At 40.3% G+C, this 17,982-nt stretch overlaps 1 protein-coding gene across 1 annotated transcript in view; it reads left to right on the plus strand.

The window, feature by feature from the left end:
* LOC126195492 (ornithine decarboxylase 2-like) overlaps positions 1-11,795 on the plus strand; it is a 488,128-nt gene extending 476,333 nt beyond the window's left edge. The window contains exons 8-9 of the mRNA XM_049934120.1: positions 11,265-11,473; positions 11,672-11,795. Coding sequence (XP_049790077.1) covers positions 11,265-11,473; positions 11,672-11,795 — 333 coding nt within the window. The remainder of the gene's footprint in view (positions 1-11,264; positions 11,474-11,671) is intronic.
* Positions 11,796-17,982: the final 6,187 nt, after the last annotated feature.

The raw sequence follows: 17,982 nt of genomic DNA on the forward strand, positions 1-17,982 counted from the left end.
AAGTATTGCTATGACTATGTCAGCCATGTATCCTTGTCAAAAGTAACCTCTAGTATTTAAGTCTTTGATGAGTTTGTTCATCGCTATGTTTCAATGTAGTGAGGACAGAACTCTCCTTGCAGACTCCCTCTGGTTGTATTGGCCACCATTTTATCATTCACTATGATGGCTTCTACCTTCTGTTTACTCAGCAAGGTCTTAATCCATCTACATATGGTGGTCTTAATGACATGTTCTTCTACACCTTTGGAGGTCATAGTGCCAAAAGCCCTTATGATGTTCAGGAAGACAAAGCAATTTTCTGATAGTGGAGTGTTTTTTCACCATCCCATCTGTTAGTGGAGTGGTGTTTCACATGATCTAGCTAGTTGATATGCACGTTGTTTGTATGGTGAAGAACCTGAGTTAACCTACCTTCCCTAACTCGCACGTTAACCAGTCTTTGTATAGTCCTTAGGAGGAAGGAAGCCAGGCTCATCACTCTCATATCCTTCGCTCTGGTATGATTACTTCTACCTGTATCCAGAATGAAAGTAGCCCTCACTGCCTTCCAAACAATAGGAAAGACTCCCACTGCTATGCTGACTCTAAATAGTCTGCACAGCAATCTAATTAATCTCTCTCCTGCTTGTTGCAGTACAGGCAGAAAGATTCCCTGTGGTCCTAGTGACTTTTATGGTTAAAATATTCCCAATGTCTACTGGATTTTTTTTGTAATCAATACATTCTCTGGCAGATTGGCAGTTCTCCTGTTGGTTCCCTGCAAATCAGTACCTCCCAGGGATTGAATCACCCTCTGCTCTTAGAGTGCCTCTTGAATTATTTGGAATTCTAGTGAGGAATTGGTGAAGTTTGGTACATGTTACTGTTCCTTTCATGTTCTCACAGAATACCTTCCGGGATGATAGTTTTGCTTGTTTAGTCAGAAGGTTGTACTTTCCAAGGGCATCCTGATGTTTTGCCCACTGTCTTTTCCTTCTTGCAGCATTAAACAGTCTTCTTGCCTGCCTCCTTTGCAGTTCCTGGTTCTTATCCCACCAAGGTACATTCCAGTTTGTGTACTTCTTGGTGGCAGGACAGTTTTCTAAGTATGAAATCATAATGACAGATGTCACTTCATCTACCATTTCCTCAATAGCTCCCTCAGGGGTTGAGCATTCATCTGCTGAGAATGGACTTGGCGATCCCAGGGTTCCTGAGCTGGGGACTGGTAAGCACTGCCATAAGCTCTGGGCCTGCTTCAGTGACCATCGTTCAGTGTGGTTGTGGAATGTTATGTGTCACATGGAATGGGGATCTTGGCTTGACCTCCCAGATCATGAGGATGCTAAAACCTCTGTAAAAAGTTCTCGATCTTAAGGGTGCTGTGTGCTGATGAGATGCATGGCTGTTGAGGTGGAATAGTTGTTAGCGGACAACCTCTGGGAAACCTGCCGCACTTCAGTTGTATAAGGCTTAGCTAGGCATGTGGGCCTCTGCCTAGATTGACTTTTGTTTCCCTAGCTACTTGTAGGGCCAGCATAGATCTTTCAAAATATTTTCTTCCTCCTCCCAGCAGAAATGGTGGGCCGCTGGTAGGTACCAACACCCATTCAAGCAAGGGTGCTCATGTAGCCACTCCTCCAGACTTAGGCTTTACACAGACTCTATAAGTAATGAGTAACAGAACGTTTGCTGGTGGCCAGAATGTGTTTCTTGTAATTAAACGGAAAGAAGGGAGCTTTGAGAAAGTTTCACCTATTTACTTACAAAAAGGGTTAGAGAGAATCACTGGAAGCTTAAAATCTGTCAAGTGCTTTTGAAATGGTACTCTGTTGGTAGAAACATCCAATGCCCAACAAGTGAATAATACCCAGAAGGCTCAGTGCCTCCTGGAGTATGCAATAGAAAGTGAACTTCACAACATCTTAAACTATAACAAAGGTGTTGTGACTTGCAGGGATCTGGTTGACTGAAAGCTGAGAGGTCCCAAGTGGTCCCAGGAAGCATCACTGATTTACAGAACATAATGTAATGGGTGGATGGTGATCTCTTGAAATCAGAGTCATTTATACTGACTTTTGGCAATACAAAACTTCAGAGCACGTTAAGGCTGGTTTCCTCTGCCTCAGTGCGTGACCTTATTTTCCTAACCCGATGGCTGTTTTACATGCCAGCACTTTGGGCACACCACCTCAGGTTGTAAGGGAACTACCACATGTAGCAAATATGGTAATGCCAGTCATGAAGGTGTTGGTTGGCTCTGGCCATCACCCGGTCTGAAGTAGGGACTGCAGTTTCTTTCTTGAAGAAAGGAAGGTATCGGAAATCAAAAGAACTAAATGTATCTCACATGGAGACATCAGAAAGATCTATAAAGCCATGCAGCCCCTAAAGTTTGCTACCTCCTTTATGTTTGTTCTCAAACAATCAGTTCAGGAAACTGAAGCTGCTACCCATATGGAGGTTGCTAGTACCAGCACTAGCACCTGCGTTTGCCAGTGCACTTGTGCCACTGCAGTTCTTTCAAAGCCTACTTTTTCTTCCAAAACATCAGACAAGTCTGTTATCTCTCACATTATGGAGCTCCCTGCTTCTTCATAGGTTCAGTGCAGTCCACTGTCCAGCAGTGCCACTACCACTGCTGTGGTTTTGGCTCTGAAGCCTAGCCAGGGCAAAAAATCAAAGGCCAAAAAACAACCACTGATGGAATCGGGAAGTAAACGGTCAAATGATTCTACATCTTATCATCTGACCTCTCTTGACCCTTTGGTAGAACCAATGGAGCTCGATGTAAGACCGAGCCAATCATCTCGCCCCAAGACTGAGTCCCCACCTATTACTGGATTCCCTCCTTGGTGTAAAGGTAGGGTGAAAGTGCGACCCCCTTAATAGGTGGCACCCATATTACAATGGAACATTAATGGGTTCAGGACACATGTGGAGGAAGTGAAACGGCTAGGGCAGGAACACCCCCTGTGTCTGTGTTTACAAGAAACACATTTCAAAGCCACTGACACCCCTGTGCTTCGTGGCTGTACCCTTCACTGCAAGGATCACCTGACTGGGAACAGATTTAAGGGAGATGTTGCTGTGTTAGTCAATAACATACATCACTCCTCTGCTCTCCCCTGGCTGCTGACCTGCAAGCAGTTCTTGTCGAAATTCATGGGTGTCAGAGGGTCATTGTTTGCTCACTGTACCTCCCTCCACAAGATGCGATTGTCTCTGAGGCTCTCATAGATCTTTTGGAACAACTCGTGTGACCATTTCTCCTACTGGAGGCTTCAATGCCCATCATGTTTTGTGGGGTTTGGCCTCTACTATTCCTCACAGTCAGGCTTTGGAGAGCCTCATGACCTCCCATGAGCTGTGTATCCTCAACACAGGTACTCACAGTCATTTCTGTACTGTCACTGATTCATTCTCAGCCATCAACATCTCTTTCTTTTTTCCAGACTTTGCAGACTCTTTTCAGTGGGAGGTCATTGATGACCTCCATTCCATTAACCATTTCCCACTCCGATTTCATGTACTAGATGGAGCACTACCTGAAGGGAAGCCACCAATATGGAAAGTCATCAAGGCTAACTGGATGCTGTTCAGCCAGCTAGCTGTGTTTGAGCATTGCATCTGCATCCAGGAATGGGTGGATGATGATTTAAAAGCTGCCATACAGCATACAGCCACCTAACCTTCTGAGTCACTCGAGCCAAAGCCCAATGCATGATTAAGGATAGCAAGAACAGGTCATGGCAAGCCCCCCTAGACTCCATCAGCCATTCCACTTGTTCTATGAAAGTACGGGAAGCCATCAGGTGGATTTCTGGTAAACACAATCTTTAACCAACAGCAGAAGTGCTGGCACAAGGGTGTCACCAAACAACTTCCGGAGACATCTCTCAGGTGCTGGCAGAGAATTTTGCAAGCCAGGATCCAGTGTTTTGTCACTACCGTGTGACTGTAGAGAGGGAAGATTACCATTTCTCCGTGTGGGAGCTGAAATGAGCCCTGGCCCCTGTCACAGACTTGTGATGCTGCACCCAGTCACTATCAGATCTAGTACACCATTCTTAGACGTTTACCTGCAGCATCGAAAGGAATCCTCCTTGAATGCTTTAATCTCATGTGGCAGACAAGTAACGTCCCAATCTCCTGGAGAGAGGCAATTTTGGTACATCTTCTCAAAACTGGTAAAGGCAACACATGTCCCAGTAATTATCAGAGTACCACCTTAAAGAGTTGTGTAGGAAAGACCCTGGAGCAAATGGTTAACCATAATCTGGTCAGGTTGTTAGAGACCAGGCAAGTCTTTAGCCACTCTTGGTATGGATTCCAAAGATTTTGGTCCACTGTCAACAATTTTACTTTACTAGAGACAGCGATTCAGTAGACTTTCATATGAAAACATCAGTGTGTTGGCATATTCTTCAATGTCTGTAATGCGTATGATACCATTTGGAGACTATGTATTATGCATCAAAGGGGCTTTCATGACCATCTCCCCAACTTCATACAGTCTTTCCTGTCTCAGCAGCTTTTTAAGACCTGACTTGGTGACTCGCTGTCAGATTGATTTGAGCAGGAGTATTACGCCACTCAGGGCAGGGTTTTAAGTGTTACCCTCTTTGCCATAGCCATGAACGGTATCGCATCGACAGTATGGAGTCCTGTACAGTGCTCCTTCTTTGTGACAATTTTACTATTTTGTGTTCCTCCTCCAGTTTTGTAACAGCTAGCTGTCAGTTGCAACTTACAGTGCAGAGGTTAGAGTGTACTGCAAAGACAGGTTTTCAGTTTTCTGCAGATAAGTATGTGTGTATTAATTTTAATTGTTCTCAGTGTGTTTTTAATTTACCTGTCTTTACTATGAGAGACACCATTCTACATTTTAGAGACTCAATGAGATTTCTGCGCCTCATTTTTGTTTCATAATTGTCATTGTTGCCACACCTGAGAGACCTGAAAGCCAGAACCATGAAGGCTCTGAATATCTTAAAGTGTCTTATTCACAGGTCTTGGGAGTGGACAGGGCATATCTGCTCCAATTTTATAGGCATTTCATGTGTTCTCAGCTGGACTGTGGGTGCACAGTATGTGGATTGACAAGCACTTCTTATTTGAAGATCATTAACACTGTCCACCTTGAGGCGATTCGGCTGGCCACAGGTGCATATGGGACCAGTCCTATACCCAGTCTCTGTGCTGAGGCTGGGGAACTGCCAGTCACCATCCAGCAGCAGTTGCTCATCATGTGTCAAGCGTGTAATCTCCTCGCAGCACTGACTTCACTTTCATACCATACTGTAGCTCGTCTGCCTCTGGAACACCTTTTCTCCAGCTGTCCATGAGTCACAATGCTGTTTGGGATTCTCATGTAGCATGTACTGGAGTCACTTGTTGTGGAATGAGTACAACCCCAAATCCATGGTTTTAACCATCTTCTCCCCCCCCCCCCCCTCACATGAACCATGGACCTTGCTGTTGGTGGGGAGGCTTGACTGCCTCAACGATACAGATAGCCATACCATAGGTGCAGCCACAATGGAGGGGCATCCGTTGACAGGCCAGACAAACATGTGTTTTCTGAAGAGGGGCAGCATCCTTTTCAGTAGTTGCAGGGGCAACAGTGTGTATGATTGACTGATCTGGCCTTATGACACTAACCAAAACGGCCTTTCTGTGCTGGTACTGTGAACAGCTGTAAGCAAGGGGCAACTACAGTCGTAATTTTTCCTGAGGACATGCAGCTTTACTGTATGGTAAAATGATGATGGTGTCCTCTTGGGTAAAATATTCTGGAGGTAAAATAGTCCATCATCTGGATCTCCGGCTGGGGACTACTCAGGAGGACATCTTTATCAGCAGAAAGAAAACTGGTGTGCTACGGATTGGAGCGTGGAATGTCAGATCTCTTAATCGGGCAGGTAGGTTAGAAAATTTAAAAAGGGAAATGGATAGATTAAAGTTAGTTATAGTGGGAATTAGTGAAGTTTGGTGGCAGGAGGAACGAGACTTCTGGTCAGGTAAATACAGGGTTATAAATACAAAATCAAATCGGGATAATGCAGGAGTATGTATAATAACAAATAAAAAATAGGAGTGTGGGTAAACTACTACAATCAGCATAGTGAACGCATTATTGTGGCCAAGATAGACGTGAAGCCCATGCCTACCACAGTAGTACAAGTTTCTATTCCAACTAGCTCTGCAGATGACAAAGAGACGAGGTAAAAGAAATTATCCAGGTAGCGAAGGGAGATGAAAATTTAATAGTCATGGGTGACTGGAATTCAGTAGTAGGAAAAGGAAGAGAAGGAAACATAATAGGTGAATGTGGATTGGGGTTAAGGAATGAAAGAGGAAGCCGCCTGGTAGAATTTTGCACAGAGCATAACTTAATCATAGCTAACACTTGGTTCAAGAATGATAAAAGAAGATTGTATACATGGAAGAGGCCTGGAGATACTCAAAGGTTTCAGATAGATTATATAATGGTAAGACAGAGATTTAGGAACCAGGTTTTAAATTGTAAGACATTTCCAGGGGCAGATGTGGACTCTGACCACAATCTAATGTGTATGAACTGTAGATTAAAACTGAAGAAACTGCAAAAAAGGTGGGAATTTAAGGAGATGGGACCTGGATAAACTGACAGAACCAGAGGTTGTACAGAGTTTCAAGGAGAGCATAAGGGAACAATTGACAGCAATGGGGGAAAGAAATACAATAGAAGAAGAATGGGTAGCTTTGAGGGATGAAATAGTGAAGGCAGCAGAGGATCAAGTAGGTAAAAAGATTAGGGCTAGTAGAAATCTTGGGTAACAGAAGATATATTGAATTTAATTGATGAAAGGAGAAAATATCAAAATGCTGTAAATGAAGCAGACAAAAAGGAATACAAATGTCTCAAAAATTAGATCGACAGGAAGTGCAAAATGGCTAAGCAGGGATGGCTAAAGGACAGATGTAAGAATGTAAAGGCATATCTCACTAGGGGTGAAGCTGAGGGTATTAGATTAGGAAATGAGACACTTAAAGTAGTAAATGAGTTTTGCTGTTTGAGGAGCAAAATAACTGATGATGGTCAAAGTAGAGAGGATATAAAATGTAGACTGGATATGGGAAGGAAAGCATTTCTGAAGATGGGAAATTTGTTAACATCAAGTATAGATTTAAGTTTTAGGAATTCGTTTCTGAAAGTATTTGTATAGAGTGTGGCCATGTATGGAAATGAAACATGGATGATAAATAGTTTGGACAAGAAGAGAATATGGTGCTATAGAAGAACGCTGAAGATTAGATGGGTAGAGGAGGTATTGAATAGAATTAGGGAGAAGAGAAATTTGTGGCACACCTTGACTAGAAGAAGGGATAGGTTGATAGGACATGTTATGAGGCATTAAGGGATCACCAATTTAGTATTGGAGGGCAGCATGGAGGGTAAAAATCATAGAGGGAGACAAAGAGATGAATACACTAAGCAGATTCAGAAGGATGTAGGTTGCAGTAGGTACTGGGAGATGAAGAAGCTTGCACAGGATAGAGTAGGATGGAGAGCTGCATCAAACCAGTCACAGGACTGAAGACCACAACAACAACCATCATCTGCTACCCTTGTTACTGCTGAGGTCCAGCATAATTTTAGATTTATTGCAGTAGAGGAGATATTGCACTTCTGCTTCTGTTTTTAATGTGATATTTTCTGACAATTCATCCGAGCACCACAACTATGTAGTTATTTTTACTGATGGATCAAAACAGAGGAACTGTGGTGGTTGCTCTGTTGTTTTCTTGGATTGTGGCCTCTAGGTCCCACTGCCTTAAGCCATTACAGAATTATATGTGATATTGTGTGAACTGGAGCAGATGAGATGATCTTCTAATGCCAAATTTCTTTTCTGTTCACATTCTCTAAGTACCCTCCATGTGTGGAAACTTTTGTATCCAGCAGATAATGTAGTCCAGACTGTCCAGGATGCCCTGCTCCAACAGCAACAACTGGGGAAGGAGGTGTTTTTATGCTATATACTAGGGCAGGGAACGAAAGGGCGGATCTAGCAACCAAGGAGGCATGTCTTGATCCTCAGGTATTTCAGTGTGCTATCCCTCTGCATGCTATCACCTTGCTGTTGAGCTCAAGATTCTTGCATTGGTGGGAGTATGAGTTGCTGGAAGTGATGACTATAAGCTCCATGTAGTAAAGCCCACACCGTGGCTGTGGTGTATTTCCTTCCAGCCACGTACACAGGATGAGGTTTTTCACTTGACTTTGCATAGGCCACAGCCATATGGTGCATGGCTTCTTGATCTGGCTAGAGGGCCCTCCAGTATGTGGCGCTTGAGGTGTATAGATCATTGCGTGTCGTGTTTTATTGGACTGCATTTTATTTTCTGACCAGTGGGCCTTGGCTGATTTTCTGACAGATCTGCAATCTATTTTAGGTGATGATCAAATGAATGTGGTTACAGTATTAAAGTTTTTTGAATTGTCAAATTTTTTTTATCAAGATTTTAGAGAGGTGGTTTAATATGTTTGCTGAGTGACTGGCTTGCCCACATTTTATGTAAGTGATCAGCCATTGACATTTTCCTATGCCTTCCTTTTAGCTCCCTTCTTGTTTTACTTTTGTTTTAATCTCCTTTATAGCACCTTTTATTCGTTCCTGTTGTCTTAGTGGGTATGATCATGTTTTAAAATTTTTTTCCTCATTTGTTTCTTTTAATGCATGTAAGGGTGCTGATAACCCTCCTGCTGAGTGTCCATAAGCACTAAACATTCACATACACTTTTCAGCAGCTATTGGATTCTGTATTGTAGTTCTGACTTCAGATAGGACGAGTGTTAGTCTGTTTTCCTTTGATTTCTGTTGGTCATGGTCTGTTTAGCACCTATTTCAATCAAGAACTTGATATACATCTAGTCAGATAAGGATGGCTCCACCACCACAGGACACTGTTTGATACAACTATCTATTAAGATGATTCAAAAAGTTATTTCAGTTACTTCATCTCTTCTTCTGTTTCTGAAAGAAGGTTTGCTACCTCTGTTCAGGGTCTCCAGGTCACTCTAGAGTAAATATTCGAGAAGATACTCAATTCTGCTTTTGCTGTCACTACTTCCCACAGCAAGTTGCGTGCATTGGCACCACAACCAACCAACAGCTGTTCATTTATCTGTGAACAGCTGTCTACCAGTCTCCTCACTTCCTGGGAAGGAGGAACACTGTCCTCATAAGGAATATAACCCAAGGCGAGTACAGTTTCCCTCTTGATACCTTCCTTTTGCAGCATCCTTATAGTTACTAAGTCCCTGACACAAATGTCCACCATCAGCATGAATGAAATTACATTGTTGACATAAATGCATGTTCTGTAGTTCTTTAGATTTCTAGCATAAATCAACTTTTCCTAGATAAGTGTAATGTCCACGACCTGTCCTCCCAGAAGGCAACTCAGGACAGCAGTGGCCTCCTTGTTGCACTGCAGGTCCATCTGCAACACTTGTAGCCACCAACTTGCAGCCATGACCATTCCTGATTGTAACCTATGAGAGCCCTAAGCACCGTTTCAGGTCCTGTTCTTTCATGGCCCTCAGGTATTCTTCACTGACTTTTACCTCAAGGATTAGGCCATCCAGTATAACCTTTTGGTTAGTTACACTCTAGTCCTCTATTGAGACCTTCTGGTCCTGCACCCATACTTTCATGAACATAGTCTTTGTGTAAGTATCCTTAAGAAATTTCGGTACCAAAACTGATATCTTAGTGGTCTTTAAGAGTTCAGGAGCTGTCTTGACCAGCAGCTTCACCTCCTCCCACGATGATATTTTGTTCACCATCTCCTTAAGCCAATTCACTGTTCCTGTCCCCTCCCCCCCCCCCCCCACACACACACACAAACACCCAAAAAAATTTGAGCTCTCTTGTCCAGATACATCATCCTGAATTTGAGACCTGGATGTGCAACCCTCCCCCTCCCTTTGACATTCTCAAAGAGAGCCATCTGAACAAGTTCCACCTGCTGTGAGGTGATGTTGACCAGCGATTAGCCCTGTTGGGTAACCACCATCCTGAAAACTGAGAGTGCAGTGCTATAGGTCTATTTTCCTATTTCTTGCCTTTACTTTTTCTGAATTCATTTGCTCGGAGAAGTGGGAGTATTAGACTCAACCCTTGTTCCCTGTCTTGGAAGGGATTAAACAGACATTTAATCCCTTCACTCTGAGATAGTCTTTTTTTGGAGGTTTTAGGTTTGAGACCCTTAATCCACTCCATTTATGTTTCGGAAGCCTTCCTTTCCCTTTTGTTCTCTGAGAAGTTTTCTTCTCTGAGTTGCAACTAAGACTTTGATCTTGACCCTGTCCAATTTCTCAGTGACGATTTCCACTTCTTGAACTGGTCTAGTGCCCAATCCTGTTGTGGTAGAGCATCCATCAGTTCCAGTCCCGATGCTTGGGTGTTTTAGATCTCATCAAGCGCTCAGGTTTTGTTCTGTGTTTTCCATTTTGGCCCCATGTGAATTGGGGATATATTAAGTCCACACCATGGGGACCCACAAGGTGCAAGGCTAATGGAGGATGACCAGTATCCCTGAGGTTCCATTCATGACTTCATGACTCCATTCATGATTCATCTTCCCATGTGCCACGCACCCCTCAGCATGGATTGCATTACACTTTTGAATGGGCACCTGGGGATGTGTTCTGGGATGTACTATGTATGATTCATCTGCTGACATCTCTCCAGCATGGGAGACCCTGCCAGTAGCTATGCTACAGCCGGCATAGCCCACAGCTTCATGCGAACATGCAAGTCTCCCTGCCTGCATGGTCACTCCTTTGACAAGTTGGTTTCCATTGGAGAGGGAGCTATTACTTAAACATGGTAAAATAGAAAAGCAACAGCCTTTCTTAAATATTGTCTCTTAAAATAGCATATTTGTATAATTTTTCACAAAGTGTTGTAATCTGGAGAGATGACTGTATTTTATTGCAGTTCTGCTTTATGGAATACTGCATGCATCATCATCATTGACAAACTTCCTTTGTTTCTAACAAATCACGAAGTTGGATTTCAGTTTAATTTAATAAATGCAGCTGTCATACAATCAAACCATTAATGTTAAAGGACAATATTGTCAGAATACAGTTTTCTAGATATAATTTTGTTTTTTAAATATCTTCAGATGTATTATTATTGACTTTGAAAGCAGCCATACTATGACTTGTTATTTAACAATGTGCATTAAGCAGCTCTTAATTTAATTTAATACTTCTTTTAAAGGGAACAAAGCATGCAGTATACCCCAGTTCTATCTGGGGACCAACTTGTGAAGACATAGATAAAGTAGTAAACTTCATTTTTCTGCCAGAGCTGAGCATTGGTGACTGGCTGGTATTTGAGAATATGGGTGCTTACAATTTACAAGTGGCATCTCCCTTTAGTGGCTTTCCCACCCCAAAAGTGCACACAGTGATTGATGAACGTGGCTGGTGAGTGAAATTTTTCATTAAAAATTAGTTATAGGGTCTAATGTGTTTATGAACATAAAACTTTTTAAAACAGTTTCAGTTATTTGTCAGTCAAGTTATTTTATTCATTGTTTAATTTAATCTAATCAGATGTGGAAAATATTTATTCTGTACTTAATTCCCATATTATGACATTTGTTTCTTTACTTCTGACTCCAGGAGGCTGCTCAAAAATAAGGATCTAATGAAAGAAACTCATTTTGTCATTGGAAACTCCCCACCAAATTTGCCTCCAGGGACTGGCAGGGACACCATTGATGAAAAGTCTGTCTTCTCAACATAAGACTCCAATATATTTTCAGGTTTTGTATATTAACCTACTGCGGTGGGACATTACAAATACAAGATTTTTGAAATTATTATTAGACAGAACATGACAGCTGCAATATAAATTGTATTTTTGTGCTTCATGAATGACAGATAAACATTTGTTGTGCTCATCTTCTGTGCAAAGCTACACTAATAGCAACATCAACAGCCATACGTTACTTGGTCTTTACGTCAATGTATCATTTTGAAAAACTCCAATGTATACACAACCTTTTTTGGTGGTATGGATGCAACACTTTTGTTATGTATTGTATTTCTGTATGTATCTGTATGGATCTAATGTAAGTGCCTAGTATTGTTACAGCAGAATCTTATCTTTTTCTGTGCACGTTATTTTTAAATGCCACAAACAGTACTGCAGTCTTAGGCACAAGATGACATGTATGGTGTTACACAAGACTGCATTCATAATGTGATTTTCATGTATATTTTTTGAGTATTTGTTTTGTCAGACTGTTCAGGCATGGTTTGTTAAATAACATTGTGTACTGTACACCGTGACTTGATGCATTGAACTTAATAATACAGCTGAGCTATAAATCTCCATATATGTCATGTTCACAAACCTTTTGGTCATTTGAGACTCACAGTTCATTCAAAAATAACATTCCAAAAATGCTAAATGTGATTACATACTAGTTCTTATTTGAACTGCATGCATTTCTTCAAGGATATTAACTGTCTGCATCATGTGAATGGAGTGCAGTTCAAAATCTCCTGCAATAGCATAATGAGATGGAGGGTTTCAAATGATCCTTTGTTCAGTGCATTGAAATTTACTGTGCATTTTTCAGTGTGGAAAATTGAAAACATCTGTATATGAACTACTTTATCACTGTCAAATGTTTAAATACTTAACTCTTGGGAAGAACTCTGTGTAGCTGCTCTGAAACATCATTAGGGTGGTCCTCATTAGTCAGTGTCTTAGAGGTGACTTCTCTGTTTTTTGTGTCTGTTAAAATGCAAATAATCCTTCTATGTTTGTAGCTAAACTCATATATGCATAGTGACTCCAACATTTAGGGATATTAAATTCAAACCTAGCTTCCTTAAGTTTTATTCCTTTTTATTTTCTTTGTCTTGGGTTACTATACATTTTCACCCATAACAGGCATTTATTTTCATAAAATTTTCACTGTTTCATAGTTAATTACATAGATATAATGATGTAAATAAATTTTGTGATTCAGAAATAATGATACATAACTGCAAACCTCCGTGGATACCTTCTGAGTATTTTGGTATAAGGGAACCATGGTCTTTGGCAGCTTGTTACAGTTATTGCATTGCATTTGATGCCTTGCCCCAGTTAGCTTTGTATCAGTATTACACTAAAAATACAGCACAATGGTGCAGATGTCAGTGGTACTCACTGTGTGTTGTGTTTTCATTCCTACATGGTAAATGCTTTTGACAACATTAATGTCCTCTTCAACCTATTAGTCTCAAGCTGGCATTCAGAACAGCTCAGGTCTGCCAAGAATTTTGTTTCTGAACAGTGTTAATTTTGGGTTAACAATGATACACAGCAGTATTATGGATAAGTTTACTGATGAAAACTAGTGTATGGATTCAGTGAAAGCAATGGAAGAGCTGCACACCAACACAATGCTGAGCTATGCCTAGACTGACAGCAACTACATCACAGTACTGCATCTTAAAGTTGTTGGACTACAGTGTGCTTTGTGTTTTGCATCTTTATTGATTGCATATTATAGACCATTTCACTGTTGCAAAGGTATTTTAACAGAAACAAGGTTCATTGCAGTAACACCATCACACACACACACACACACACACACACACACACACACACACAGGGAGAGAATGCAGGTGTGTGGTGCATGGGACAGAGATTAGAGAAATGATGGACACTATCCCCAATGAGTTCATGCAGCAGATGTCGACAATGTTGCAGAGGAGTGAACTGGGAGGGTGGACAGAACAGATGATAAGGTGACTATGGGGAAGAGGATGTGGGTGCAGGATGGGTCAAATTGGAGTTCTGGGGCATGTTGGAGGCAGGTGTGATGCAGGGGCTTATTGGAGATTGAGGCCAGGAGGATTACAGGAATGAAGGAAGTTTTGCAAGCAAAACTCCCATCTACAAAGTTCAGAAAAGTTTCTGCTGAGGATAAGGACCCAGATGATACAGGATGTGAAGTGATAATTGGAATTGAGCAAGTCATGCTCTGCTGCATGTTCTGGCACTGTTATTGGCCACAATTTTGTGGTGGCCATTCATTTGTGAGGACAGTTCATTAGTGGTCACATCTAGGGTCAAGTACATGATCTGATTTCATGGATTTCATGCATCTGCTTTGACCAAAGACATTCTGTTTGATGTCATGAGCTTACATTACTGAGGATACAATTGCAAATTATTAAATTTTTTCTTCAGTTGTCTTGGTATTTAGTGTAATCTATGATATTTGTGAACTATGCTGCTTATTCCAAATACACCATGATGTATGACAGTGTGGTTAGGGTGGAACCCAAGAGCACAGCTTAAATTATTGGTAAGTAAACTACCAGTGATTATATTTTTATTCTTTTCTGTCAAATATTTGGCTATTTCTTTCTGTATCTGGCACTATTTCTGAGAGTAAGTTTAGTCAGAAACTTAAGAGAATGATTACAAAGATCATGTTGTTTCTTACAGTTATTTCACCTTTTTTGTAATGTGACAAGTTTGTTGAGGCTGAGGTTAGCCAGAAACGTAAGTGTATAGCTCAAGTGATCTTGAGTGAAATGAGTAGTGATGTTATTTATAATTCTGTGATGTCGTGTAGATGCTGTGTATATGAAATGACTGTTCTTAGAGGTTTGTGTAGCCATTGCTGGTGTCTCATGCAGTGGAAGTTTGTTTTTGCTTTGTAATTTGTAGTAAAAGTTAAATTGAATGGGATAAAGCTGTAATAGGGCTTAATGAGTGACACTTTATGTACTGTTCAGTACTGCATAAGACAGCTTTCTGGCATACCATCCAATTCGCATTGCACAGAACACAGTTTGTAATTTTGGCTCAAGATTTATGATCAGGTGATAGTGCATACATTATGTATATGATGTAGTATAACTAATTAGCTTACCACCTGTGAGATGACAGTAATTAGCCAGAATCTGTAATTATGAGTAATGCATTATTTGGGATCAGCAATTTGATATCGGTTAAGGAAAAATTTTGAAAAAAAAAAAAAATAAATTAAAAAAGTGAAGACATCATGGTAATGTTAGCATCAAAGTCCTGCTTGTAACTAATTAACAAATTAATCACTCAAATTCGATTACTTCATGTAAAGCTGAATTAACAATTCAAAATGTTTCACAATATCAGCCATAATTAAACTCATGTAGAATCTTAGGGAATCATGTTGTTAAAAATGCCAGTTTCAGAATGTCTGTATTTAATTTTGTTATTAAATTTTCTGAAAATGTCCTATATAAACAAATTACCTGACAAAACAAAGTTTTTCTACAAAATGTGAAGCTTGTAATATTATTCCAAATTGTCTAAGGTTCTCCAATTTGTGTTAGCACAAAAAGTTATTTAGTAATTTAGAAGAAATCTGTGATTATGTGTCAAATATTGTTACCTGCATTTCATTACTTTATTTTTGTCTCAAAACCTAAAAGCCAATACTTGAAATACCGGGTGATCAAAAAGTCAGTATAAATTTGAAAACTGAATAAATCACGGAATAATGTAGATAGAGAGGTACAAATTGACACACATGCTTGGAATGACATGGGGTTTTGTTAGAACCAAAAAAATACAAATGTTCAAAAAAAGCCCGACAAATTGCGCTTCATCTGATCAGAATAGAAATAATTAGCATAAGAATGTAAGACAAAGCAAAGATGATGTTCTTTACAGGAAATGCTCAATATGTCCACTATCATTCCTCAACAATAGCTGTAGTTGAGGAATAATGTCGTAAACAGCACTGTAAAGCATGTCCGGAGTTATGGTGAGGCATTGGCTTCGGGTGTTGCCTTTCAGCATCCCTAGAAATGTTGGTCAATCATGATACACTTAAGACTTCAGGTAACCCCAAAGCCAATAATCGCATGGACTGAGGTCTGGGGACCTGGGAGGCCAAGCATGACGAAAGTGGCGGCTGAGCACACGGTCATCACCAAATGACGCGCACAAGAGATCTTTCACTTGTCTAGCAATACTTTTTTTGTTTTTTGTTCTAATAAAACCCCATGTCATTCCAAGCATGTGTGTCAATTTCTACCTCTCTATCTACATTTTTCAGTGGTTTATTAAATTTTCAAATTTATACTGACTTTTTGATCACCCGGTACAGTGAAACCTCTATATAACGTTTTTCAAGAGACCACAAATTCTGAACACTGTATAGAGGAAAACACTATAAAGAGGGAGGCTTCCAAATCCAAATAATAATTATAGGGCATTACTGAAGATCGGGATACCACTAATCAGCTTTGACAAATGGTGCCATAGATGACACTTTAAATTTTCACAACACTGTCATATGATATTCATTGCAAATGATCAGTGTATCAAATGATTAGTTTTTTGTAATTAAAACATGGGGCTCAGTAGGTGGATGGGTGAAAGTAAATGGATCAGTTTGTACTGTAAAAAGTTATAACAGATTCTTAAGATATGACATCATTGTCCAAGGCTGACAGGTGGTATCCCATTCTTCAGTTGACCCAGTTATAGAATATGAGCCAAATTTTGTTTATGATATACTGAACATATTACATAAAATCACAGTAAATGGTACAGATTAGAAAAGAATTAGTTACAAAAAAATTACTTTAATAATTAAATTATGAAATGGAACTTAAATTTACACAAAACTCTAGGAACCTATGCAATCTGAAAATCACATACCCATGATTTTTTAAAATATTCTAGCAAGCATGTTTGTTTTCTATTTCTCGTAGACTCTATGGCAATCATATCTTGCTCCAAATGAACAAGTTGAACTACTGTTCTGTCCTCAAGTCTATGGGCCATCATATACCTCCTGAATGTTTCAAAGGCTTCAGTTGCCTTAGTGTATGAGGGCACAGGGTCATCTTCCTTGTCACTGTCACTTTTTCTACCACTATTATTCTCCAAGCTTCTCTCTGCAGTCAGCTCCTCAATACTTTGTACTCTTGTGGTTGCCATGTTGTCATCCACAGCCACAAAGTCCTCAAAAGTGACAGAATCACTGCCTATTAATTCCTGAAACTCTTGTAAATCACTTGCAACATCTTCCACAGCAGCTGCCATCTCATTCTCACAGAATCCCGCTTTTGTGAAACAGTTTTTAATAGTTTCAGCACTGACTTCCCTCCACGAATACATAATTAAATTCATTGCCCGTAAAATATTCAGCTTCAGTTGTGTGCTCTGCTGGTTTCCCGGTTTTCTTTGGTCCATCAAATTGAAGGCCTTTTTTTACAAGGGGTGTCTATATTTAACCTTAAGGGCGTGTATTGGTCCCATGTCCAAAGATTGCAGATGGCTGGTGCAGTTGGGTGGCAGGAAAATTACTTTCACATTTCTCAAAAAGGATTTGTCTGGTGGATGTGCCGCACATCTATCCACAAACAGCAGCACTTGTCTTGTGGCACTCCCCATTTTGGCATCAAATTCTCTGAGAAAATGTAAAAATATATCACTCGTCATCCATGCCTTGGCATTGTTTGTATATTTGCACAGAATGTTTTAGAAACAACTTGGATTTTTTGGCTTCCTGATAACCAAAGGTTTCAGTTTTTCACTGCCATCGACGTTTGTACACAACAAAATGGTAATATATTCCTTTCTCTTCTTACCACCAAGGCAATTTTCCCCATGAAAAGTAAATGTCTTATCCGGCATTAATTGAAAAACATGTTGGTTTCATCAGCGTTATAAATGTCACACAGTTTGTAGCCATGTATCAGATTAGAGAGAGTCTGCATTTACTGAGCTACAGTTGGTTCGGCCACACTTTTACTTTCTCCATATTCCGCTTTGTATACAACACCATGATGCTGTTGAAATTTATCAGTCCATCCATTGGATGCCTTAAAATTTTCCATTCCTAATTGCAGTGATATTTGAAGCACCTTCTCCTTCAAAATAATTCCATTTATAGGAATGTTTGCAGAAAGTGATTGCTGAA

Source organism: Schistocerca nitens, chromosome 7 (genome assembly GCF_023898315.1).
Source record: "Schistocerca nitens isolate TAMUIC-IGC-003100 chromosome 7, iqSchNite1.1, whole genome shotgun sequence".
In the NCBI taxonomy this organism is placed as follows: Eukaryota; Metazoa; Arthropoda; class Insecta; order Orthoptera; family Acrididae; genus Schistocerca; species Schistocerca nitens.